Source organism: Pangasianodon hypophthalmus, chromosome 14 (genome assembly GCF_027358585.1).
Source record: "Pangasianodon hypophthalmus isolate fPanHyp1 chromosome 14, fPanHyp1.pri, whole genome shotgun sequence".
NCBI classification, from domain to species: domain Eukaryota; kingdom Metazoa; phylum Chordata; class Actinopteri; order Siluriformes; family Pangasiidae; genus Pangasianodon; species Pangasianodon hypophthalmus.
This window is the reverse complement of record NC_069723.1, coordinates 13367552-13395510: the sequence shown is the minus strand read 5'-3', so window position 1 is coordinate 13395510 and position 27959 is coordinate 13367552. Positions and strand designations below refer to the sequence as shown.

Here is a 27959-nt window from a genome sequence, read left to right as displayed (position 1 = left end):
GATCAAAGTCACTAGTTAAGAAAAATTTCTAAACATTTTTATTATCTAAAGAAAATTTTAACGCAACACAAAAAAAACAATAAATTAATTTGCTTAATCAGTGCATTATCCTGAACATGGCAAAATAGTTTTTTTTTTTTTTTTTACTGTGGTTGAGCAACAGGATACTGTGACATGAAGCAGTAAGTCAAATGTGTAAAATGCGCAGATTTATTGACAGAGCATAGTCAGTCATTGGTGCTTAAAGTCCCTCATGCTACCACTCCACAACCTGCAGAGAATTATGCATTGGAAATGGACACAGACCAAGGTACAGCTAGTTCTTTATTCAGATTACAACCAGCATGCTAGGACTCTACAGCACTGTCTGGTTGTAAAGTGCACAAAAGACACATACATCTGAGTGAAAAAAAGAGAAACCCTGTATGACTTTGACATCAACCATAGCAGATTTACTTCCTTGACTCCCTCCTTCTTAAATCTGCAAAGCACTTCCATCTGGTCTCGGCACTATTCTTTCAAGTCACTTCCTCATCAGGCAATGAGTCACCTAAACACTCTCCCAAATTTACACGGTTACACGGTGAGGGGAAATGTCCCTCACGTGCCATGTGTTTGCTCACACTTGTGTGTTGCTCTAATAGTAGTAAATTCAGATTGTATATTTTATGGCTGTTATTCTGAAAGTGGCATGTATGGACCAGGCTAACAGGATAACTGGCCGAGTAATGGAGAGTGTGTGAGGCAGTAGAAAGACGAGTCACAGCTTTACCTCCTACCTGCAATTGGTCCTGCAGAAATGGAAGAGAAGCTTGTGGCTGTGCTTTAATCTTGTCCTGTCATGTACGACTTCTCACTGAATGTGTATAGAGACATTAGATAAAAAGTAGAGCTTGTAAGGAAGTAGGGAAGCAGAGGTCATTGTTGCCTCTTCTGAGAGTACGTGGCTAGTGCACTTAGCTTGCTTTGCTATCTAATCTGACAACGAGACTAGTAACATGTAAAGCGATCTTAAATACTTTTTTATATAAAAGTGGTGTGTATAAATAGTATAAGTGTGCTATTTTGGAATCTCATTGGAACGAATAAAAAATGAAGCTGGACAGGCCACGCCCACAAGAGATGACCTACAAGCAACATGAGTGACTTGTTACTCACTAGTGACACTCCGAGAAAATGAATTCTACCACTCTCTCAGTAAGAGTTACACGAAACAGTCACGGCTGCCTTTGCATTTGCAGCTTGCTATAAGGAAAATCTGTCAATTTTTGATGTGTGAGATCCGTGTCGTAATTAACGTGACGCATTTAAATTGTAAAATTCAAAATGATACTGATCTGATATTCCAACCTAATTATAGGCTTGGTGAATTTCTGTTTATAAGTGATATGAGTTCGGTAACATAAACTTTCGAAACAAGGGAATTTTTATGATGAACATTTGTAAGGTTTCAACCTAAAGATCATCAACAGATGGGTGACAAAAAAAACCCCACATTTTTGCAGTAAGTTTAGCTGATGTTTGAACTGTAAAAATGCAGTTTTCCTGTAGAGTGTTTAAAAAAACACAATTTATCCTGAACACGTATTGCACTTTAAATATTTAATTAACACTTTAAATATTAAAATAAGAAAAACAACTAAACTGTCCTCACAAATCTAAGCTTGCTATACTCACTATTCTCTTCTATACTCTCTATTCTCTTCTATACTCTCTATTCTAGTAAGCTTTGCCCTGCAGTTTATTTTGCTTATACTGATTCTGAAAAGATTGTCTGTCATCCATGCACGCTAATTAATCCGGCTAGAAAGAAAAATGTTCTTCCAACAGCAGGACCGCTTCTCGGCTGATGTGCAGTAGTGCAGCAGGTGGTGGGATTCGGAAGTGTGTGCTATAGTTACTGGACTGGGATTGAGTTGCATCGCAGCACTGTGAAGCACATTACGTTTAAACACACACTGAATGAATGAGAACTTTCATTTTGTGAATGTCAATAAATAGGATGTGTTTCTTTGTCTACTTCTAATGCACAGGGAAACTATAAATAAAAAAAAGACGAGTTGGAACCACTTTCCTTTTGTTTTCTGTCAAGATTTTCTTTTGAAGCATTACACATATTTTATATCTTTTTATATTTTTTGTTGCACTTTTCATAGCATTCCTCTCCTTCTGACCATGCCCTGTCTATCTTCAAACCTCCCAGCGGAGTGTGAAGTCACGTTTTGGATGGATGAGTTAAAAAGCATGCTTGTGAGTAAAGATGAAGGCAGTTACACAGTTATGATTCTCCAGCTGTTTCCTACCATGGGCCCCATGTCGACATGACTCTACAGTAGGTTGCGTGTGGAAGGGGGGACGTGCTGATGTGGGGGGGTTCAGGATTAGGTTAAACTGGAGAGAGAAGTCATGGGGAGGTAGGGACATGAAATCCTCAATAAAACTGACATCACTGAATAGGAATTCACCCTTTTTTCTAAGGCTTTTGTTATTCTTTGGAGACCTTCTTATCCTTCCTGCGCTGTTCTCTCTGTCTGTTGCATGGGGCAGGAAAGGCTGTGCTGCACAAACGAACACGAGAACAAAGTAAAGGTCACAGAATCCTTCTTCCTCTCTCCTAAATTAAAGTCTGCAGTTCAGTCTAGTCAGCTGAGGCAGCGTTTGCATTCACAGGGGAGCACAAAAGTAAACTAGCACATTAACTACATGGCCAGTTTCAAAGACATAAAGTGATCTGCGTGGAAACCATTTGCAAACTTCTTTAACATAATGACATAAGCACATGCAATGCTGCCTCGCTGTCACTGCCTTGCATGCTGCCTCTCTACTTTGAATAATAACACATTACATCATCTGCAGCTGCCCCACAATATTTTCAGGGGGTCTGCCAGTTGCCGTGGTGATGGAGCTATGTCATAGGGCCTGGACCGCCCCCCCCCTCCAAAACAACCGAACTGCATCGCACATTCACTTAGTGGCCATCTCTTACAGGACTGATCTGGTTGGTGACTGCAATCAACTGGCTTGTGTTGGGCAGACAGGAACATACAAGAGGAAGGGTGATTGCTGTTTTTTTCAGGCCCCTCCTCTTTCACAGCACCTCCTGCACATTTTCTCACTCGCTCATGTCTGATTTGAACGCAGAGCCAGGAAACATCTGTAAACTTGTCCAAGGGCAGGGTCCTATGCTCCAGACCTCCAGTGGGCCTCAGTTGGAAGACTCTGAAGGAGTAGATCAAGTAAGAGCCAAAATGTGCTCAGATAATCGAGTTCAGCATAGAGACTGTTTCCTGGACACAACATTCACTGTGTATCTTCAGAGACAGACAGCTCTTCCCTTGGTTCCAACAGTTGCTCTCATCTGTTATGCTGCACATGGCAGTGTAATTGGTTATTGAGTTTTCTGTGGTTATAATCTGTGGTTTCAGTGCCCTGTCAATCCATTGATCGATCCATCTTCCTGCCTCCTCCATTGAATTGGGATGTGTAGTGATCAGCACTTTTCGAATGACAGTTGTCTCGTCTCTCCAAGGACAGACTTTTAGGAGCACAGTGTGCAAAGGAGAGCATGGTGTTAGCTACAGAGCCAAGGAGTCACTGCAGGAATTTAATCTGACTAGTAGATCTCATCTCATCCTGCAGTACTGCAGTGATTCTTGACTATAATGTTTCCATTTGAACATTATCATTCTCAGAGTCCTAGCATGTTGCATGAATAGTCCCCTGTAAAGGTATAGTCAGTGATTTTTATGGAATTTAGCTGAAGTTAGCTGTTTTTAAAATAAAAAAATTCAGCCACATCCTTAGTGTTCCCACCAAAAGTCTGCTCCCAAAGCACATGCCTAGGTTAGATGTACGAATGCCAGTACAAGGGGGATTTACAGTTTTATAGGTAACATGATTATGTTATTTTCATTTCGATTTTACACCATTTTCTGCCAACTTATTAGTAACCATTTCTAACTTACTAGTTAGTCATCACTGTTACCAGTCTGGGATTTTGAAGGCCAGTATGGTCATCCTTAGAGACAGATGATGTTATCCACTGCATCTTTCCAAAGTGCTGCTGATGCAACCTCTCAGGGCAGTTGAACATGTTTCCTTTTACATGAGCTCATGGGTTGTGGCACTCTGATTAACGGGGAAAAAAATACACCCAGAGAGCATGACCAGTTAGGCTCTCTCAGACTTCCAGATATGGTCTTGCTCAGGATTCAAACTCACAATATCCAGTCAATAAGGCAAACATTTCACTGCTGTGTCATTCAAAAGCTCAGAGATACCTTCATGTCCTGACTGGTCGAATGCTGGTTTCTCACATCAGAGTTTTTCATCTGTCGTGATATTTTATTGAGAGCTATCTGAATTTAAGGAGAACTTCACCAAATAGTACAATATTAAGTGTATTTACTTAACAATCACTGACCCCACCTTAAATGGGTGTAATAAGTATCCAGCATCATAATGATTCCAAAGTCCTCTGGTCTGCTGAATCTCAGCCCTCTAAGATGCATCTTATTTTGTCAAGAACACTTTAGAATTTTGATTCATTATAATGAGTGTTCAGTTATTCTAACAATATTTGTTATAAAATGTGTAAATGTTCTCAGTAGCAGGACTAGTGAAGTGGAGCTCCACATAGCCCCTGCGAGGGAGGAATGTATGACTCACTCAATTAACAATTCCACAAAAACAATTTACCATACAGCCACGGTGGCATTCCCTAGTTGACTGTATAAAACCCATGAACTGGACAATACCTTTTTTAGGCCTTTCTTCATACTGTGCTGAAGCAGATGATATTTCCTTATGTGAGAGTCACACACATGCTGATGTATATCAGATGGGGGTTGTAGATGAATATGTTGGACTGTGTCTACTCCTGGAAGGTACATCTCGCTGAAAGGGGAGCACAAAGCTGAGCCAAAAGTCCACACTGTCACCCACAGGACTTGTATCTGTATTCAAATTTTACAGCTGAGATCAATCTGGATGGCTTTTGCACACTGTCCAGAACACGTTGCTGATGGTTTTGCACTCTTTCAATAAATGTAGAGGCAGGGTTTGTTTTTTTTTTTTAAGTCAGAGCAACTTCCCACAATGCATAGTGAACCATGTGGAATAGAAATCCAATCTTTGGCACTTCTGTAGGGACGGAGGATACCAGCTGACCTTCTCATGCCCCTCAGTGCCATCTAACACATTCACCAGCCTGCCAAGTCCATTTATATCAGGCTGTCAACACATCAGCATTACACAGAATATTAACATGCTAACTATAATAGAACATTTATGTTTAACAAACTAAGGAGTTTGGCTGTGTTTGGCTGTGATGTGTCTATGGTCTTTGGCTATTACTGACATGGTGTCTCTTTCCAGCATACTCAACTTGCTGCCAAAACAATGGTGATCTCTGCTTCAGTAATCTGCCTCCCTGATTGGTCTGTCCCAGATTACTCTTGGGCCACCAGCTGTCAGGAGCTTAGCAAAGCTTTCTTTTCTCTTTTTTTATGAACATGAACCATGAGTGTGATATTCCTTCAGTTGGGTTTATTTATAGTTGAGCACCATGCAGCAAGGTGGGACCTGACCCAATCACATTCACTGCAGAAAAACAATGGCAGGCTAGAGGAAGTCGGAAGCCCTCACTGCACAGTGCTGATAAGGGTCCATTTGCATCCCACCCTCCCAGAGGCCTAGAGAGTTTCTGGCTGAGGATTAGTTTATGGGTTTTTGTCCCTCACTCTAATTCACTCTCTCTCTCAAGATATCACACACACACTCATGTCTTTGGTGTTTATTGTTGTGGTTTTGGAATCTCACGCCCACGTTCCTGGTTGCTTTTGAAGCATGGGTGACACTTCGTTATCCTCTCCTGTACACACTTCATTTTGAAATGCAACCAGAGGCCTGGAGTTTTCACTGAAACAATGCAGAATGTATGAGTCTTAGCATAGAGTACTATGTACTGTACCTACAGACACTTACACTATTTGCATTCCATTGGCAACACACTCCTGCTGCCCATTAAAAACATGTTGAGAGCTGATATCAGACCAGAATTAATTAAACTTGGAAACTTGGGCATCTATCTAATGGAAGACCATCTGTGACTGCCTAAAATAGTAGCACTGTTATTGCAGCTGCTTTCAGAAGTCTAGTCTTCATGTACACAGATACATAGTATGTCCATGTGCACATGTCTTAACTCTAGATCTTTAGTCACTACCAGGGAACTATAAATCATATCTAACTGTGTGCCTGGATTTGCACAGTGTCAACCAGCAGATTTCTTATTGTAAGCCTATTTGATAACATGTCCCATGCTGGTTATGCCAAAAAATATGGGAGAACTCATGATGTCTAAGCTTAAGTAGATTTCTCTGCTAAGGTTGATTGTGAAAGCTTGTAGGTAATTAAAAATTCGCTACGTCACTGTGCCTACAACTCCAAAAGCCATTAACACCAAGAACATGCTGAACACCAGTAAATCATTGCCATTTGGAAAGTATTGTGGTTATTGCTGACTAACAGGCTTACTGAATTATAATTCATGGCAGGATACATTTTATTGCAGTGTAATAGCCACTCTGGATGAGTTGTGAAACTTTGGACTTGGAGGACTGAAAGTATCAGGAGTCATAATGTATTTTCCATGGAAACCCATGACTATCTTTATATATATAGATCATTCAGTATTCGCATGGGGTTCTGTGTCATCACTTGGCTTAATTAAAAAATATATCTTGCTTCTCTCATTCTCTGTCTTTGGCAGGAACGACCGAGAGAGTTTGTTTGATCCAGGGCACTGTGGAGGCCCTGAACAGTGTCCACGATTTTATAGCTGAGAAGGTCCGGGAGATGCCTCAGAGCGCCGCCAAAACAGAGCCAGTCAGCATACTTCAGCCACAGACCACGGTCAACCCAGACCGCATCAAACAGGTGAGACCTTGCATCCTCAGGTCACGGTCCCTGCCCGCCAGACTGACACTTTCTCTTCCTGTTTCTTTTGCATTGCAGAAGAGCTCAGTGCAGCACAGAATGGATAGCCTCAGAATAAAAAAAAAACTGAAGATTAAGCTGTTAGGCAGCATGCAGCATGTTATCCTGAATACAGCTTCCTTGTGCTCATTTATTGAGATTCAGCACTGCAGTTCAGGGTTAGGATTCAGATGCATTTGATTTAGAAGTGCTAATTGGGATGCAAATGTCCAAATGACCTTAGGCCTGCTAACATCTGCTAATAAAATCAAAATCTTGTAAACACATGAAAGAAACTCAGGAGTGGCATTTTGATCGCATTAACTCACATTGTAAAGCTTGATGTCGTCGGTTATAAAATCAACAAGTCGGTTTGGCCTTTTGTATTACAAACAAATGCACAAAGATTGTGATCGCATGGCTTGATTATACACATCATTGATTGTGTTCCAGCTGCCTCTTTAAGCAATTATTACCACTAGTCAACCTCACGATTACGCACTATCGATCCTGTAGGCCACTGCATTGTTTTCAGCATTGATTGCACTTGCTTATTTCTCATTCTCTTAATTAAACTGACCTCAGGCGAAAGAGAGCACCGGGTCACTATTTATGCATAATTTAAAACAGTGATACGCCTATTCCCGCGGCCGTAATTCTCTCCTTAGCGCCTCGCTAACACCACTGTGTTTTTTATACTCGTGTTGCAGTCTCTGCAGAGGCACAACCTGGATTCATGAGAGAAAAGGGAGGGTGGCAAATGTAGGCTGTCTGTTTCTGCGTAGCTGTCGTCCTATTTATTAATGCACATAATTACAGGAGTTATCAGACAGGCAATACACCTCTGCACTGGTGCGATGGCGACTCTGCTGTCTGTTCATCTCCTCACACGGCCACGCAGCAGCCTTAAGAGAGCACACCGTATCACTGATTGGAACCGCATTCAGTTTTACAGCTTCAAAATATAACCATGCACAGCATTGCACAATGTTGCAACCATTGATTCATATGATTAGATAAATGATCAAATGTGCATTATTGTGATAAATAATACTGAGCACATTTGCAAACTGTTGCCTTTGTATAATCCGTTAGACTGCCAGACGGCGATGGGTGGACCAGCAACAATAACGCTGTTTGATCCAGTTTCTGTGTTACGTTTTTTTCTGCACATATTGTCAGAAGCGCGGCTGTCGTGGCATGTGTCTCATTACTGCAGGCCCCAGGGGGCACACTGACCGAGGGATGTAAGATAAGATGTGAAGCCATGTAAAACAACAGCTGCCAGCCTCCTGAAAGGATCGACAGCCACTAATCTTGCAGCCAAATGGTGGTAGGGCATGAGGACAGCTAACACCAAACTTCATCTAGAGCCTGCATTGTGACTCCTCATGCTAACACAACAGCATGCACAGTGCAAACATACTAATTCCATATGACATGATAGATCATGATAGTTCCTAAATGCTAAATCATTTTGATGATCATAATCTGATGATCATCAAAATCATACTAAAAGGTTACTGATGCATTTAAGACACAGCAGTATTGCAGTAAGTGTCAGTATTCCTCTATTCAAGATGGGATGATAACATGTTATTTTAAACCATTTAGATTTAAAAAAAATGCTAAACATTACTTAAAACTATTAAAAACAGCATAGGAGCATTGCTGCACATTTACGCTCACTGAAATGTGACAATATATGAGTATACGTTATTATGCAGTTTGGAAATGCTATCATGTTATTCCTAATTATATAGCCTGCTAGCTAATTGCTTCTAAACTAGCTAGCAGTTCTCACAGGTAGACACAGTGGATTTCAGTATTTGAGCCTCAACATATATTGCCATATTCTCACCTATTTATAGCTAAAACTGTCAAAATAAACAAAAGCCTGTCAAAATATACAATTTTCTTAATCACTGACATTATCCAAGTTAGCAGGGCTGCTACGTAACCGCTCCTGAAGTACCTCACATTTGTCTCAGGTAAAAACAAGTCGGATTTCTGTAGCTAACTCTCGGTTTGCAATGTCATATACTCAGAAATGTATTTAACAGTCAAACATGTATCATAATTATCACTACTATTTCTTCATCACTTAAATCAGCTAGGTTAACTTAGCATGCAGGTTCTGTGGCTAAAAGTTTCTGGGTCATCTAATTAGTGGCTTATTGGATCATGATAAGTCCAAAGCTGTTGAGCCTGAGCTGATTTTGTGATATTACAAACTAAACTCATTAATAATGCTCCCAGAATCAGTTTTTTATGTAAGTACTTTTATGTAAGAAAGTTTAAACAGGAAAAAAAATTTTACATTTGTGCCATGTGAACAAATTGGACCTAAACGCAAATCTATATTCAGAATCTGCCATCATGGCTTTACTGAACAATCTTATCATACTATTCATACAGCTGCTATTGTTTCATGATGTTTCAGGCCTAGTATGCAGATCCTGAATTTATGTGTATAGGACACAACAATATACATGAGGATTTTGAGTTTCATGGGTTTTTTTTTATTATGAAGCATGGGACAAGTCTTTGTGATACCCCTTTTTAGAAGTTTGTCTATGTCCATTCATTTATTGCCTTTTCATTATTTATAAAAGTCTGTAAAGATTGTTGAATAGAATAGAGTAGGCTTTTGAAGTCATCATTTTTTTAGTACATATTTCAGTTTGCAAATGAAAGTGGACCATCTCTTGAAAACCCTTCGAACCTTGTCCTGTTTTCTTTGAATGTCATTTTCAGACGAGGTAAAGGAAGTGATTTTAAGGAAAGGAAAAAGGCGGCATTCGGGACTATTTAAATACAGCTCGTCTTTCTACTCCCATTTTTGCTCTGCCATTTACTCTCACCCGCCAGTGGTTCCTCGGTGAAGGCTGAGTTTCCTCTGACCTCTTCCTCACTAATGCAACACCTGCTTCCCACATCCTGTTGTTGCCCTACAGGAAGTGGCCTATAAATGAACAGGAAATCAGGAGTCTCCGTGACTCTAAGACAGTTCTGATTGCACTCCCTTATTTTTTTCTCACAAGACAGGAAAATAAAATCTTTCAGTTTTAAGAAACTAATTGTTTCTTAACAACTAATTGAAATTGTTTAATTGAGTGTGCTCAATGATTTGTGGTGTCATTTTGACAGTTTGTGATTTTTTTTCAGTAGAGAGTTTAGTTTCTATCACTATATATTTTATAGCATCAATATCTAATCAGACACCAGTTTCTGAAAACATTATATATCAATAAATTGGATTTGTATTTAAATTTGTAATACAAAAATAGTCTAGTGATGGTAACAAGAACAGGCCAGTGTGGTCATTTTAATATGTTATGTATCAGAATTATACATAATCCCCACTGTATTAATGTCTCTCCATTGTATTGATTATGATGGTTGGGGATTGACTTCAGTGGTGTTGTTATTTGCTACATAAAACACCATTTCCCTCTAGATTCCACCAAACACTAGCCTATTTAATTATCCTGCATCTCGAATCTAATAAGAGTTCTCATTGGAGCGAACACACACACACACACACACACACACACACACACACACACACACACACATAAAATACAGCACTGCACCACACTCGTCTGTTAAATTAAAAGCGACATCAGGGAAATTGCTATAACATTGGAAAAAAAAAAAACCAACAACTTGTGTCTGACACTATCTGCCCGTCCATTTCCCTGTTTGGTCTCTGGGGGGCTGCGGGGGGGCTGGGGGGCTGTGGCTGAAGGTAGCAAGAAATAATTTATGCCATTTTTAACCTTCAAATCCATCAGCCCACTGCAAAAAAGGTCATTCTCTTTTTCTGTGGAGTATCGATCCAATTTGGAGAGCAGCCAGTGCAGAGGGAAAGCCTTGCACAACACTGGTTGTCTGACAAGGAAGTGCATCCCCCAAATGCTGGGCTCAGATCTCTTCTTGGAGGAAGGAATTACAAGTTGGCTGTCAGAGTCTGTGTGTGTGTTTGTGTGTGTGGAGTCAGATGTAGGTCGTTCTGGGGAAGGAGTTGGCGATGCATTTGTAGGAAGCGCTCATGCGGCTCTGATTGACACTGCTGTCAGTCTGATTATTTTATGCATGTTTCAACTAACAGTATTTTACTCTGTGATAGGAAAATAGTTTATACTAAAATATGATACATTTAAAATATAGTACTGGGAATTGAATATTCAAATATTTCCATTTTTGTAATTTATGGAAGCCTCTACTCATTATGGCTGTAGCAATATATGTATTTAATGAATACTGTATAATAATAATAATAATAATAATAATAATTAGTTATTATTATTATTATTATTATTATTATTATTCATTAGATAGTTCTTACTTTTTTTTCAGAACAGTTTGCACCAAAGAAAACCGAAATAACCAAACATTTTCAAATAAAACAGCTTGTCTTTACTGTCTTTATTACCATTGTTTTGTTTTGACCTAAATATTATATACTGTACAAACATTGCTGATCATTTTTTCTGCATAAATATGAAATCTTTTAATTCTGTTAATTCTGGGCCACACTGTGTATGTAGACATTAGAAAATGTCAGGTACTGGCAACCGTGATACAGCAGTGCCTAGGAATCTGCATGCCTCATTAATCAGTGTCAGAGTTACATATACACTATGTCTCATCACACCTTCTGATCATCTCTGACCCCTGGGGAGGTGAATTGTGGAATTCTTTGATGAATGCAGGATGCGAGCTGTCTAAAACGCTAGAAAAATGAATAATAAATCAAACTCTTATAAAATATACATGTATAAAGAACGCCTTTTATGTTGTGTTTTGGAGTGTAGATGTCTGCAGGGAACAGGTCATATGATAACTTACTAGTTCAAGAAAGTTGTTTATGTTTATATTTTATGCAAATTTTATCATCTGTTTTACTAATACCAGCTTTTAGATCCCTGAAGCTTGTTCAGCCGATTAATCAGTCATTTGATCTTTAGTAACACATGCATCACCAGTCAAAAGTTGTGTTTTTCTGGATCGTAAAGACATTTTAATCTAAAAGTTTATGTTGAGAAAATAAATATGCATATATATGAATTTATTTACAAAAGAAAAAAATGTCATGTCCCACCCTAAAGTGTTTTTCATTTAGAAGAATATAAGAAGAAACCATAGAATGCCAAATGTATGCAAATCTTTATTAATGCTTCTTTAAATGATTAATTATTTAATACAAATTAAATATAGATTAATTATATAATTTAACTTTTTGGTCATTACATGGTTCAACGTGTGTTATTTCATAGTTCTGATAATTCATATTAACAAGAGACAGAAGCTGTGTCCAAACCTTTGACTGGTATTGTATTTCCAATCTGAACCAATCTGTCTATGAATTTTCTGTTTTTTGTTCATCTTGTTTTAAGCACTGATTATGCATTAGTTTGTCAGATTTGTAGTATTATTCTATTTCTATTGAATACAGTAACATCTGAGCATTTAACTGTTCTATATTCAATTCTTTTCACTTCTTTTATTGTAGGCTTCTAAGAATATAAAAAGAATGAGTCATACATTACATAAATTATCATGCCATGGCTAAAGAGAAATTATTATTTATAAAGTCAGTTTCTCTCATCTGTTGGCTGTGATATTGCACTCATTTCACTTGACTTGAAAAGAGAACTGTTTACTGTCAGTAAACAGTTTATCAATGACTAAACTTTTGGGTATATAGTCAGAGAGTGAGGTTAAATCCCAGTTGGTTCCTAATTGGACATACAGTGCTCATTATTACACATCCAGCATAGGGGACTCGTATAGGGAGCAGGGAGACATTTTGGATTTAACCAAAAGTAAATTTCAGACCACTGCAGTGAAAAAACCCTGTTTCCTCAGAGTAACCACAAGCTTTGCAAGACTTGTTAATCAAGATCTAAGGTTTAATCAATTGAGGGTGGAGCTTTTACAAGATTTTGTTTCAACTTCACTCATATCCACAACAGCGCTGCATTCTTAGTGAAAACTTAATCACGTTTGAGGTTCTTCATCGAGTTTCAGGTGGGATTCTGTAACAGTATACAGCGAGAGAGAGAGAGAGAGAGAGAGAGAGAGAGAGAAAATTTATAAACTAGCTTTAGTCATGTATAGATTCAGCCCAGTCTGTCTCAGGCCAGGAATACACTGTGATAATCCCAGAGATTTAATATTGCAATATTGTTTTTAGATCAGACTGCACACCCCTAGAGAGCAGCATGTGAGCCATTGTGGGTGTGGCAGCAAGTGGATTTGCTCTTGATTTGGAGTTATTATAGTCCAAACTATTTTTGGACCCTTGATGACTAAGAGTTGTGCTGGGGGTCATTTGATGTACAACATGACTTGGTGTGAGTGTATGAAAGAGATATGATAGTTTAAGATTTATTTAACAATGATACATTCCCAACACACAACTGAATAGTGCATAATGATCAATAGACTCAGCGAATCCTAATCACATCCTCTTAATGTGGAATATTTACGGTCCAATAATTTTTCCCCTCTGCTCCTCTTCACTTGTCTTCGCTTGTGTGATTTAAACAGAGGTTGATGTGAAAGGAAAGAAAAGGTTAAGCAAAAAGCTTAGTGTGACAGAGGGAGGGATGGAAATGACAAGCGAGAGTAATCCTCCAGGCTAGAGCAAACTCCTCACTTCTTTCTGAATAAAAAACGACAACAAAAGTCAACAACTATTTGCATCTTTTTCGACCCAAAAGCATGAGGACTGTAAATGTGGTTCTGGACCCTCACTGGAGAAGTGCAGCCTTGACCAACCTTCAGACTCTGGAGGTGAGAAAAAGGACAAGGTGTTATTTTTAACCAGCTGCGAGTTATGTTGTGCTTTTTTTCTGTGTTAATGCCAGTGGTCAGGGTACACAGATGCAGCAGAGGGATGGGCGATTAAGCCTGGGATCAGGAGACAGGCGATTATCCTAGAGTCAAGCGCTTAAGACTTCAAAGTGCAAACAGCTTCGGTTGTGGAGTCACACATCACTCTGGGGTACAGAGACAGGCAGTGTGTGTGTGGTGGAGGGGAACAGTTGCTGTTTTCCTTAGAGGGTTGGGCAGGGCCCTTAAAGGCCCTGTGGTATTGTTCAAATCCTCCATCTCACTGTGTGTTTCAGAGAGAGCTCAGAGAGGGATTCAGGGATAGTCATGATGCTATTGGAAAATAGATGCACATTTAGGTCTTGTGTGTACTTGGGCAGTGGTGTGAAGTGTTTCCAGAGGGTTTGTACACGATGCTGCATGTGTCAGTGCGGCCTGTTGGAGAGCGTCTTTAGATGTGCGATTGCACAGGCTCAGGGGGGCTCATTTGCAGCTTCAGCGAAAGCTCAGCAGAAAGAAGGCTTTTCCTTTGTTGAATTTGTGCTAGGCTCAGGCTCTGCTCTCATTTTATTTATTTGGTGAGGCAGAGATGTAGTAAAAAAAGTGTGGCTTTAAAATAGCAGTTGTAAATGCACAGATCCTTTATGGCTGAACTGCATTTTATTACCCATTACCCACAACCCCCTGCAAACTCCACACATGCTCACAGTTCATCAGAGGTTAGTGATTCCATATGGATGGAGGTCCAGGAGCAGATCTTGCTCGTTTTCAAACATACACATACATGCTCTCTTTCTTTTTGTCTCACATACCCTCCCTCTTCCCTCTTTCTCTCTCATGCTGTCTATTTCTTAGGCATTCTCTGATTTTTTTCACTCCCTCACTTTTGTATAACAGGAGGGTCGGGAGATTTTCCTCCCAGCATTGTGCTCGATGCTTTCAGCGCAATCAGCTTGCATTAACTATTGTTTCTTACACCAACCCGTGAGCCAACCTTTCATCAAGTGCAAAATGTGATTTAAAAAAAAAACTGAAATAGGGCTGGGAGATATGATGATATAATATCGATACTGTGATAAATTATCACAATATACAAATTGTCACAATACACTTTTTGCCAGGATCGTGATATCTTTTTTAAAAAACATCGTGAAAACATTTTTACTACAATTACAAACTTTAATTAGAAGCAGCTGATTTGATGATAACATTTCACACTGAAACTTTAAAATTATAAAATGTTAAAATTTTCCTTGTTAAGTAGTTATTTTAAAATATAAAATGATGTTTTTTATATATATTTTTTTAAAAATTAAATTATCTAGCCAATAAATAAAAGTATAATCAAATTCACGTTTTCATGGTTTAACTGGTGTTTTCCTGTTTTACTGGCACTTTGTTAGCAAATCTTTATATACGTAATATATAAGAATACCAAATGAGACAGGAATATGTAAGTATATCATGTTTGGTATGTGACTATTGTACAGTAAATTTGAACATTAAATTTGAACAGTGCTTGTGGCTTTCTTTCACTTCTTGCACAATGTGATTCAGTTGCCATTGCATTAAAAAATGGTATTTAATAAAAAAAGAAGCACATTTCACCATTTTAACACAATTCTGCTTTTTCATTTAAGGTGAGAAATGAAACGTTAGTTCCTGCCTTCCATTTCTATGTAAATCTACTTTAGATAAAGCCGTGGCAGTGGAGCTCAGCAGCCTCTGGAGTGCCGCGTCTGCAGCAGAGCACTGCAGCATGATGCATAAAGTGAAAAGGGAACGAAACAAAAGAAACAAGTGCAAGACTGAGCCAATCACCACCCCTTTTTCCTCACTCTTTTCCTATTCACTTTGTTCACACAGATACACACACACATATTCCTCCTTCTTGGCTCTGTTAGCCTGCTCCTCCCATCTTTTTTGAAGTATTTTCCCTCTCTCTATCTGTCATTATGACAGTGTGCAAATACGCTGAATTCAGAATTGTGTAAATGTGGCTATCAGCCTGGTGGTTTCATTGTATGAAATGGAACTAATTAACTGGCAGATGTTCAGAGCATCTGTCGTATGTGTGGTTACTCTATTCTATATGTTATATATAGATATATGGTCTATACATATTTATGCTTAAAGATAATAAGTTTGTCTTAAAAGCATAGGGCATTATTTAGACAGATTCTGGTAGTGAATGAATTAACGAGTAAACATGCCACCCTCCATGTTTTTCTACATCTTCAAAACAACAAAACAGGCATATGTTTTTTTTAGGTGTTTGGGACCATGATGTAACGCTTATAAGTATTTGTCTGTGTCTCTACAAATATTTCTTAAATGAAGTGGAACGCGTTTTAAGAGCAGGGTGGTGTTTATGTGTGCGCAGGTGTGTGTGTGTGTGTGTGTCTGTGTGTGTTTCCATGTGTAGAAAAGGGTGGTTGGTTGCTATGCACTGTTCCGACTCCCTTTCACTCGCCCCTTGAATGCTGGAGTCGAGTTGCCATGGAAACACTGACCCCTGGGAGTCGATGCTTTTCACGAGGAGCCTCTTTTTACCCAGTGATTCACAGTGCAGAAAGCATGAGGACAAAAACCCACACTCAGTCACTCACTCACTCACTCACTCACTAAATACTTTCTATGCCATTTAATAATCTTGGATTTGTTTTAAGGATTTTAATGTATAATGTTTGGTTCTCTTTTCTGTAAAAACCTGAATAGCAAACTGTGTTTTGTGAACCTAAAGGTGTTTCTCATGTCTTTTTCCTTCTCTGTTCTTTGCGTAATGTTACTCCCACCTTTTCTACATGTATGTTTGTCCTCATTGAACTGTATCTCATGTCAAGAGGACTGTTTGAAAATGATGGTGGGAGGACATCTGCCATATAATTGGGACCTATGCTTGTAGCTCATCCAACATGAACACAAACATAGCCATAACTGTTTCACCATTTCTGACATCATTTCCTAAGTGTCTAAGAATGCCTGTATATGTTTGTTCGCTAGCAGAATTAAGCCTGTTTTAATAAGATCAGTATGCAGAGAGAACTTTGTGTACCCAAATGAAAATTAAGTATTGCATTTCAAACTCTAAACGCCATGGCAACCAATGTTTATACTTCCTTTGTCGTCTTTTTTAGACAGGCAATTCATCAGTGCAAATATGAGCCAAAGAGAGTCAGGCCAACTTAGTCCCACACAGTTGAACATAATCAGAGACTAGATTAAAATCAACTGGTTAAGTATTAGTGAAGAAGTGTTGTTTATTCAATTCAGTATACTGGTTTGGTGTAGCTGAAAGTTAATCACTTGTTTCTCTCTGCTCTGCTTTCTGTGCATGTGTTCTCCAGGCCAAGCTGATTGTGCCCAACAGCACAGCAGGGCTGATCATCGGTAAAGGTGGTGCTACGGTGAAGGCAGTTATGGAGCAGTCAGGTGCATGGGTGCAGCTCTCACAGAAACCAGAGGGCATCAACCTGCAAGAGCGTGTTGTCACCATCAGTGGGGAACCTGAGCAGAACCGCAAGGCTGTGGAGATAATAGTACAGAAAATCCAGGAGGATCCACAGAGCAGCAGCTGCCTTAACATCAGCTACTCCAATGTCACAGGCCCTGTGGCCAACTCCAACCCAACAGGCTCACCGTATGCTAACTCGGCAGAGGTGATGCCCGCTGCAGCTGCTGCAGCTGCCGCCACAGCCTCCAGCCTCTTGGGGCAGGCCAGTCTGGCAGGGGTGGGTGCCTTTCCTGCCGCTGCCATGTCCAGCTTCTCAGGAAATGACCTCCTGGCCATCACGTCAGCTCTTAACACATTGGCTAGCTATGGATATAACACCAATTCCCTGGGTCTGGGGCTCAATCCGGCTGCTGCCTCAGGGGTCCTAGCAGCTGTGGCAGCCAGTGCAAACCCTGCTGCCGCTGCAGCAGCCAACCTGCTGGCCTCCTACGCCAACGACGCCTCCACCAGTACCGGCCACCCTGCCACAGGCCTAGGAGGATTTACGCTAGGCTCTCTGGCCGCTGCCACCGGGGCTACCAACGGGTACCTGAGTGCGGCTTCCCCACTAGTAGCGAGTTCATTATTGGCCACCGAGAAGCTGGCTGAGGGTGCAAAGGATGTAGTGGAGATCGCCGTACCTGAGAACTTGGTGGGAGCTATCTTGGGCAAAGGTGGCAAGACACTCGTGGAGTACCAGGAACTGACGGGAGCCCGAATCCAGATCTCGAAAAAGGGAGAGTTCGTTCCTGGCACTAGGAACCGAAAAGTCACCATCACAGGATCACCCGCTGCCACACAGGCAGCCCAGTATCTCATCAGCCAGCGAATCACATACGAGCAGGGTGTGAGGGCCACCAATCCACAGAAGGTGGGCTAAAACAGGGAGAAAGAAGGAGTGGGGGATGGATGGAAAGATACAGAGAAAGAGAAAGGAGGGCAAAAGATTCAAAGGAAATCATCCACTTCGTGCTATGTGCATATTTCAGTATTAAAAAAGAAGGAAAATAGTCCACCTTGCGAGAAAAGGAATGAGTAAAAATATGAAAACCAAGAAAAAACATGTAAAATGTATATATGGGTTTATTTCTTAAGTTTTCATCTTTCAGGATTTTTATTGGTTGAAAATTTGGTTTAGCTTTTTTCAGTTTTTCTTTTTTGAGTTTATTTTTTCTGGACAGTGGTGAATGGTATTTCAGACTGGCATGCTTGCTGCAGCTCCCAGCAGGTGGTGGGGTTGGGGGAGAACAGGGTGGAGCAGTTGGACTTAAGCCTACCTGGAATCAGCCCTGTACCCATTGCCAGTCCCTTCCTAGCTGACAAGATTATAATTATTTTTTATTTTTAACTCCTCAGTTTAATTGCCTACCCCTATGTCCTTATATATGGGCCTGACGAGACGGCAAACAAGTGCTTGGGTTTTAGACTTAGGGCAGATTCCCCTATGTGGTCAGTGGTACTCCATGCCACCTTACCCATTGTCTAAGTCCTCATAAGTCCCAACCAGCCCAATCCCTGCAGGGCAAGCTGGGATTGGGGGAGTGAGGGGAAGCCGATTAGGGTCCGTCCTTCTAGCTACTAGCTAAAAACCTGGAGTTCTCTTTAAACCAGGTGCATGCCATGCAATGCTATTACAGATTTAGCTAGCATAAGGGAAGTTTGTAGATCTGGTTGGGGACACAGGCCAAGCATAATGCACCTACTTGGGTCAAGTTAGTACCAGAGCAAACAGACAATGTGGTGATATGCGTCTGGTATTAATCTAAATACTATTATTAGCAGTAGTAGTTCTACTCTTATTACAAAAATCCTCACCATTGATATTATTTATTAATATAATTTCACCCATCAGGACTGAGGTGTTTTCATTTTTTTTATTAATCTGTGAATTCAGGTTGACATGAATGTAAAGACAATATTTTGGATTTAGTTTTTTATTTAAGTGAATTGAATAGTATGTCACAGTGTAATATATGTCTTATTTAAAGTCCAGTGACAACTGCAACGTCGGCACCATCAGAGAGAATAGGAGCAGGTATAATGTACTGTACGTTAAAATTAATACATGGAACACACACATGCACACACTCACATAGGCACATACATTAAAAAGGGAACCACATCTGACTTAAGGGTAGACAAATCAGTGAAACTAGACAATTCACATATATACATGTCTAATTATAAAAAAGGTAGAATATTGCACAAGTTCAAGGGAGTGTACCGATAACAAGAACAAACTTATTCATGAGATCAAATCCCTTATGTCTGGAAATCCCAAATAATATTTAAAAATGTCCTCTTTTCTTTATTAGAAAATGTGGTGCAATTATATATTTAATTTCAGCAAGCTAAGTGATGACATCTGCTCAAGTCAGTTGTCACTGGCTATGGACAAATTGTGTAGATGTATCATATATCAAACAGAAATATGTCTCTTTGTGGACAAATACTACTGAACAACTACAAACATGAACAAAGCTTTAGTTCTGATGAGCACAGGGATGCAATTTATTAAGCCATTGCCCTTTTAATGACTACGATTTCATGGTGGCAATGAGATTCAAAAACAAAAACATCTTTTCAGTCTTCTGATTTGTTCAACTTGGCTATGGATTGAGCTATCCATGTCCTATATGGCGGGTACTATTAGTTTTGGACATTCTTTGAACATTTAAAACTTCTCTGTACTCATCAGAACTACCTCTGTGCTGCTAAACAGTCCAATAGACATGCATACTTTTGTTGTTAGAATACACTGAATTTCGTCTTAATGCACTGTGAAGTGTGGAGGCCATGCTTGAAGGCCCAGAAGTAAAGGTTCTATATCAGAAAAAAACACTAACAAAAAAGCATATCGGAAGGTGGAATTTTTCAAGAAGTGTAGGGTATCAGAAGAAAAGAGCTTAGGACAGACTGGTTTGCTACACACAGAAAACCTCTAACTAATGATGAAGAGCCAGTTCCTTTTGGTATCATATTGCTACTATGTCAGACTTTGAGTTCCCAGCCTTCCTCTAAATTACCGCCAGCATTTCATGGTGCCTGCTCCCATATTTAATGTTGATGATGGGAAGAAAATTCCACGTCCAGCTTAAATGACCCATGGTCGTTGTGGTTTCATTCCAAAAATTCAATTGAAGTTCATCTGAAAGGAGATTATCAAGCATTTCAAAATGACCTTTCACTTTACCAATAGCCTGGAGGAACAAAAGAAGCAGAACAAAAATATGAGACCCAGAGCAGAATCTAGACAGCAGTGTGCTCTCTCTTCACTGACTAAATATACAATTGTCTTCCTCTCAATTTCTCAATTTGGAACGCCAGGGAGAGTAAATCTGAACCGATTGGTAAGGAGACTTCTTTATTCCCATCTAACACCATCAACCTTTCCTCACCTCTTCTCAACCCCTCTTTACTTCCGTGCACCTCCCATTTTGACACATCAACCCAGAGACCCCCTTCTCTCACATCTCTCCATGGGTGGCAATGTCTGGTGCTAAAGTGCATGTTTGCTTGCCCTTTCACAAAACAATGACTCGACAGAAGAGAAGATGTGACCTAGGTGTTGCTGTGTAGAGAGGAAATGCTTGCACTAGACTCCAGTGCAGGTCCATGCTTTGAAAAAGAGACTGTGTGTAGCGCCCTAGTAGGAAGACATGCTGGTTTTACTGATTAGGGGTAAATGCAGTTAGTTAAAGCCTTTAGGAGAATCTATGGCTTCAGCTGACAAGGAAATAGTTTCGCATCTTGTTAAACTCACTAATGACGCTAGTTACCAATTATGCTAGCGGCTGCAGTAGACAGTAGTATTAATGTGTTTTTCCAAATAACTGAAGGCAATGATGATTTGTGGCTGCCATATTTTCCAGTAAAGAGCGGCGAAAGTTGAGAAAACTGGAGTGCCTCCGCATTTTAGAGTGCATATGCGTCCCACACATAGAATTATATACATGCGTACAAACACACCAGACTCATGTCACACATCATGAACACCACAAAAAAACACACCCACATGCACCCACAAGCGCACTTACACAGACACTGACATTGTTTTGTTTTTTCAAGAAAAAAGTGGATAATGAGGATTCATTAATTACAAAGAAATTTGTTTAGTAACATTAAGAAAAGCAAGATATTACTGTGAAATTTTAATGTGAACACTAAGAACAGGTGCCATCGTAGTGTGCCTAGGAGCAGCTTCCTGTATGCGTTTTGTTTTCCTTTATTTCAGTACTTAAAATGCATATTATGGGGAGGGGGGGTCGTCTGCATTTTTCTGTTGTTAGTAACTGGGGAACTAGATAAAATGTGATCAGTACTGGAAGCAATATACGTAGTAGCATGTCGTCCTGTCTCGTCTTTTATTCTGTCTGTGTAGGAGCTTTCGATTTACCTAGGTGTTGAGTAGGTTTGCATATTTAATATTTTTTAAGTTGTGAAGATGCTGCTATTGAATAAGTGACGTACTAAAATTTAAGATAAACATATCTGGTCAGTCGTTTAGCGAGGTGTGCTAGTTCTAAGAGGTGTAATAAATGCTACATGATAAGATAATTGCTATATTAAACAGAATACATGAACGTGCCAAAATAGATCATTACAGATTCAGCAACTGTAAATGTGTGATTTAAACACCATTAGCTACAAGCAGACTTACTTTTATAAGTAAAAAAAAAATGTGAAAAGTGCCAAACAAACCACAGTTAAGGTATAACTAGCAAAGTGGCCGTTTTTAAAACTAGTAGGAACAAAATAGATGTTAGTGCTATTAAGTTAAAGGTGTTCGGCCCCTCATGAACTAATACAAGAGGAAAATGTGACGAGGGAATCATCTTGCTCACCTGACAAATGCATATAGTGCCATGTGGCCATTAATGCTACATCACTGGGGCTAGAAGACTGCCGTAGACTTAGGCTAGCATGAGTTTAATACGTTATCAGCATTCTTAATACAGCCTTTTCTAGTTCTGAAAATGTATTTTGTGAAAATAGATGTTATCTTTTTTTGCACGTCTATATTGCATGATATCAAAAAGTAACGTGTGGATTAAAAAAAAAAAACAAGAAATGAAAATCATACAAAAAAAGAGAGAAAACATTAGGCAATGTGCGTTCATTTTGAGGACAAATCTTTGCATGCCAACACTAAGAGCATTGGAGTTTTATTTTACACACTCTGACCTGTCTTTTAGTTCTGCGAAGACTAAACTGAGAAGTTTTGTTGTCCATCTGCAGGAACCAAAATCATTCATACATAATCATTGTGCATTTCTTTTTGTTTGCAATTTTGAAGTATAACAATATTTTTAAGAGAATAATGTCCAGATGTGGTTGTGATTTTTAAGCTAGCAAAAGCAACCTAATTAAAATTGGGTTTCAAACTATTGTTTTCTTTCTCACTAAAACTGAGGTCTTGTCCTTGAATGTACTCACCACTGCATAACTTTGCATATCACTTTCAATCATGACTTTTAAAGCATGATGTGTTTTTGTATATTGTGTGCCAATACTAACATCTTTTAGGCTACATTACGCCCAGTGCTTTCTTCTGTTTTTGCCACATTATAACTCACATTATGCTCAAACCCATGATTTTGATGATACGCACTTTATAAACCTTTTCGCCCAAATTCTAAATGACAGTGAATGAGTTGTGAAAACTTATCACCTGAGCCCTCTGTCTCTGCTGTTCAGATTTTGTGACTTCCAAATCCCAAAAGCTATTCTGCTAAGTGAATGTTTTATATGACAGGCTAGCCGCTAATCTCTGGCTATATCCATTAGTAAATGATCAGTCATGAATAAATGATGACCATTTTCAGTTTATTGTCAAGGTGCCACAAAGAAAATGCCACTCATTAGTTGAAAAAAAAAAAAAAAAAGTTCCAATTATCTGAGCAAGCTTGCTTAGACAAATTTTCAGAAACTGGAGATGCATCTTATTAATTTTTTTGATATTTGAACAAATATCAAAAGCATACCTGGATGCAGTGGAATGATTTGATCAGGTCTTATCATATATATATATATATATATATATATATATATATATATATATATATATATATATATATATATATGACAAGACCTGATCAAATCATTGCACTGCATCGAGCCGTGCTTTGATTAAGATTTTGTAGAGTATGACTGAGGATTTTCTCTGTCTACACGCTTTTAGCAGCTTTGTGTGTTGACATGTTGTGGCACTTCTCTGTTGGTGCTCTTGCACAAACGAGGCTCATGTTTTGTCTCATGTTACTAAGTTTGGCGGCTTTGTCACATGCAGTAGAGTAAAGATTAATGCAAATTTATGGTTTATTCGATGTTGAGAAGGTCATTGCTTTTAATGCGGGCATATTGCTAGAGCATTGCACTTTTCCAACTCCAATCCGGCCCCACCTGACCCGCTAATCGAACCCTGGGGTCACTCTTACGCTTGTAACCATCAAAGCACCAGCAATGTTAGAACACATTTGTCATATCACTGTTCTTTTCTCTCTTTTTAATTTACCTGTTTTTGTTTGTATGACACTCTCTAACCTAGACCAAGTATAACAAAAAATGTCATTCATATGTATCCTGTTTACTCTCCCTTTCCCCCTTTTGCACTTTTCACTGCCCCCCTTTTTCCAACCACTACCCACACTTCTGCCGAACCTCTCCCTCACACCCTCCCAGACTTTCTCCTGAGTGCCAAATGACAACAGTACCATTCCAAACGTTTTGAGTTCTCTTGTATGTTGGACATCCATCGGACGCACCCATGAAGCCAGCATGTTACTCCATAACATGATGTCAGTCATGACGCCTCAACATTACCCAAAAAAAAAAAAAAAAATGCAACCAGTAAAAAGCGAGATCTGGAATAACACGGTAAAAGGCTGGCTACCTCTCATAAACTGCTTTTCCTAATTCTCTGCCATCTCTTCAACCTCCAGGACATCACTGATTGTGTGCCATAATGTTGGGAGCACTTGTCACTCTCCTCACCCCCAAGTCTCTCCATTTGAGTTTTTTCGATGGGAAACATTAAAACAACAACAAAAAAAATTCATTGACAGCTTTTTTTCTTTAACATAGAAACATGCTCAGAAAAAAAAGCTGAGGAGTGTAAACGTCAGCTGCGCAGCCATCTTCTGTCTTCTGAACTTTGAACTTTTCACCCCTCATGAACTTTATTGACCTTCTTCCTTCCCTTCTGTGTTCATCAACTGTTTGGACTTAAAATCTCCATTCCATCTCCAAACCTTTTAGAGACTGTGCAATTATAGTTGATATGATTGGATTTCTTTCTTTTTTTTGTTAAACTCATCATTGGGGACAATTCTCAGAGATAAAGAATAAAAGCAAAAGAAAAACAAAACAAAAAATCTTAAAAAAAAAAAAATCCCAATTGCTTCTCCACAACTTAATTTTCTCTTTTCATTGTAAATATTTTTGTCAGATTTTGTTGAACTGTAACCAGAAGAGCGTTCAACAGAATGGGGCTGGCAGCATAAAATCGGTTTTGTGGAGTGCTTTAAGCGGCATAGGACAGGCATAAAGATAAATTAGTTTGATATTAATGAAGCATGCTATAGCAACATCCATAATTCTCATTGTAAAAGGGACAGTTTACATAGAATATTGAAAGATTTCAAAAATGTACGCACATGCAAAAATATTTTATTACTGCTTTCAAACATTAATCATAGCAGCTGCTTTGAAAGAGTTAATTTAATAATTTAATAACAGATTTCCTGTCCATTTAACTGTCACATTCTTGCTAAGATTCAAGCTTCACTTGTGTATCACATCTAGCTAGTTTGTGGTTTATCATCTCTGAAAACTGCTTTGCATATCAATCTCATAACAAGTACTGTTCACATCGGTCCATATCAAAAACATTTCTTGCATTTAAAACTCATAGTCAGCATGTTTTGTGCTACTAACGGTTACTCTACATTGAATGACCAGGTTTCACTTTTGAATTGATATTAGTTGTACATATCAGAGCTCAGTGTACATATCAGCTGTGTTGAGTGTAAACTGTGTCCATTAGATGTGTTTGATAGGAGCATGAGTTCTCACGCGTCCAGTTTCCCTGCAGGGAAGAAAGATTGACCATTTCCATGAGTCATAATCGAGCTTCATGCTCCACATCTAATGTTTCTATGCTGCCAGCTTTCTTTTCTGATAACCCTTCATGAACTTATTTATTTTCAAACTACTCTACATTATTAATAAATGACAACAACTAGAAAAAGGGGAATGACTGGAAAGATGAATTACTGTTTTGTTTTTAGTATTTTAGTGGTTTATTTTAACACCATTCATTAACTGACTTAAAGAAAAGTATTGAATATTTAATGTAATTGTAGCATTGTGTTTGTAAAAATAGTGAGTTGTGTTTCTTGACTTGTGGATTACCAGTGAAGTCAGCAATTTAGTGCTAATATATATTAAGTCGTTTTTTAAGATTTTTTTTTTTTCCGACAGCAACAACAGTCATTATAAATGTTCATTTTAGCATCACCTGTCTTCTGTTGTCTTATTCTTCACCTCCCACTACACTCAAACTCATCAAGTAACACATTGCAAGTTTGTGCCTGAAACCATGTGCTCGGTCTTGGAGGGCCCATGATGCATGACTGTGTGTGTGCGTGCGTGCGTGCGCGCGCGTGTGTGTGTGTGTGTGAGAGAGAGAGAGAGAGAGAGAATGGATGAGACTGACAGGCTTGGATGGATGGATGTTCTGTCCTCTGTTCACAAAAGCTAAAATCTGTAGGGTTTCCATTTACCAATGGAACCTGCTGATGTTATAGCTGAAACCCATCCTGTGAGCCTAGTTGATTTTGATCGTCCATAACCTCCTGTTTCCCGACCACTCTCCACCACTACCTTCTCCCCTCCAAGTCATTCCCTGCCACACACTCCACACCATGTGATGTTCTCATCGATAACATATTACTCGACCAAATCCACATTAACACTGTTCTCATGAGGAGGTGGTTGCCAGTCAACCTTCCTCCCCTCATAATTCGCCACCATCCTTTATCGGCTGCCGGGGCCAGGTCCAACCCGACAATTTTAAAAGGAAAAAAAAAAGAAAAGAAAAAAGTAATTAAAAAAAAAAGAAAGTAAAATCCAGAGCAGTGATTCTCAGGGTGTCTACTTTGATCTACCTTATTTTGTGATTTGACCGAATCACAATCCAGCTCTCCCTCATGCTTTCTAAGGAGCCCAAAGACAATTACAATGTATGATTGCTTATCAAGTCTTCGAATGATAAGAATGATATGCACCCATCTAAAGGAGCAAAGCAAAATGCTGTTATGTTTACAACCTTACCGAGACCAACGCTGTTGAAAGAATGTGTAGAAATTAAAAGCAGTTCTTTAATAATGAAAAAAAAAAAATTCCAAAATGACTTCGTTTTAAATGATTATTTCTTTGTGACATGGAGTAATGTGATAATGACACATTTTGAACATTGCATGTTACTATTTTTTTGCAATGTCAAGTTTTTGAAATGTTAGAATGGATGGTACGGTGTAAAATTAGAGCTACATTTAGTTGCTAATAATAAAATCCATTGGTGTCAGTGTTTGTCACCTAATTTGAAGAAAGGTACTGGATGAACATCAGAAAATGTGACTGTTACTGTACAGCTTTTGTTCATACAGTATTTGTACATGGTGAAGGTGAAAATAAACAGTATAAGGGAAACATGAATAGATTGTTAAGCTAGGGTGCACAAGGGACTATCAGTCCTGTACTAAATCCCAATGAGAGGTAAGTTAATATATGAGAAAATTTATGACCTTAAATGCGGTAGTGTCAGAATACATGGGGAGAAAAAATGTACAGTTTGGATAATTAGCATCAGCATTGGCTTGTAGTGCAAAGAAAATGGTCTTTATGAATGGCTGAAATTTAGGACTAGGTTGGGTTGTGATATATAAGAGCTTAAGATAACATAACGCACACGAGTTTCAAGAGTAGTGCAAAGAAAATGGTCTTTATGAATGGATGAAATTTAGGACTAGGTTGGGTTGTGATATATAAGAGCTTAAGATAACATAATGCACACGAGTTTCGAGAGAGATGAACGTGCAGATGCATGTTGTGCCAGTTTGCTTCCAAAACCACCTTCACTATACTCATTACTAACTGCTCAATTCCCTAATTTTTGGATCAATTATATACAGTATAATTATATTACCTGGATTAAATTTGAGAAGGTAAATATTGTGCAATAACAATAATGTATGTGGTTCTCCTGCTCATTTCCATCCACTCGCACTTCTTGTTCACCAGTCCATCCTGTCAGTAAAAGCCACCATCACTTCCCTGACATGTCTCCCAAGCCAACATGCAGATTAATCGCTTTGATAGTCATCGCTCAGTGACCTTAACCCATGTCCTCATGTTGGTTTCCGACACACTGATCTGCAGTGGAGACTCCAGGGAAATTCACAGCATGACGTAATATCTGTCTCACAAAACTAATCATGAAGTAAAGAAGTACCTCCGGTGTTCAGAGAAGGGCTCTTGAAGGTTTAAGCAAACAGTGTCTATAGTACCTGTTATAAAAAAGTGGTATGATTACTAAATAACATTCTTGGGAAGTTAGGCTGCATTCCTAGAGCACTTTCAGATC

At 39.1% G+C, this 27959-nt stretch overlaps 1 protein-coding gene across 1 annotated transcript in view; it reads left to right on the top strand.

Annotated features, from left to right (window-relative positions):
* nova2 (NOVA alternative splicing regulator 2) overlaps positions 1-25831 on the top strand; it is a 47265-nt gene extending 21434 nt beyond the window's left edge. Inside the window, exons 3-4 of the mRNA XM_026924194.3 lie at positions 6773-6939; positions 17169-25831. Of these exons, the coding sequence (XP_026779995.1) occupies positions 6773-6939; positions 17169-18194 (1193 nt within the window). The 3' untranslated portion in view covers positions 18195-25831. The remainder of the gene's footprint in view (positions 1-6772; positions 6940-17168) is intronic.
* Positions 25832-27959: the final 2128 nt, after the last annotated feature.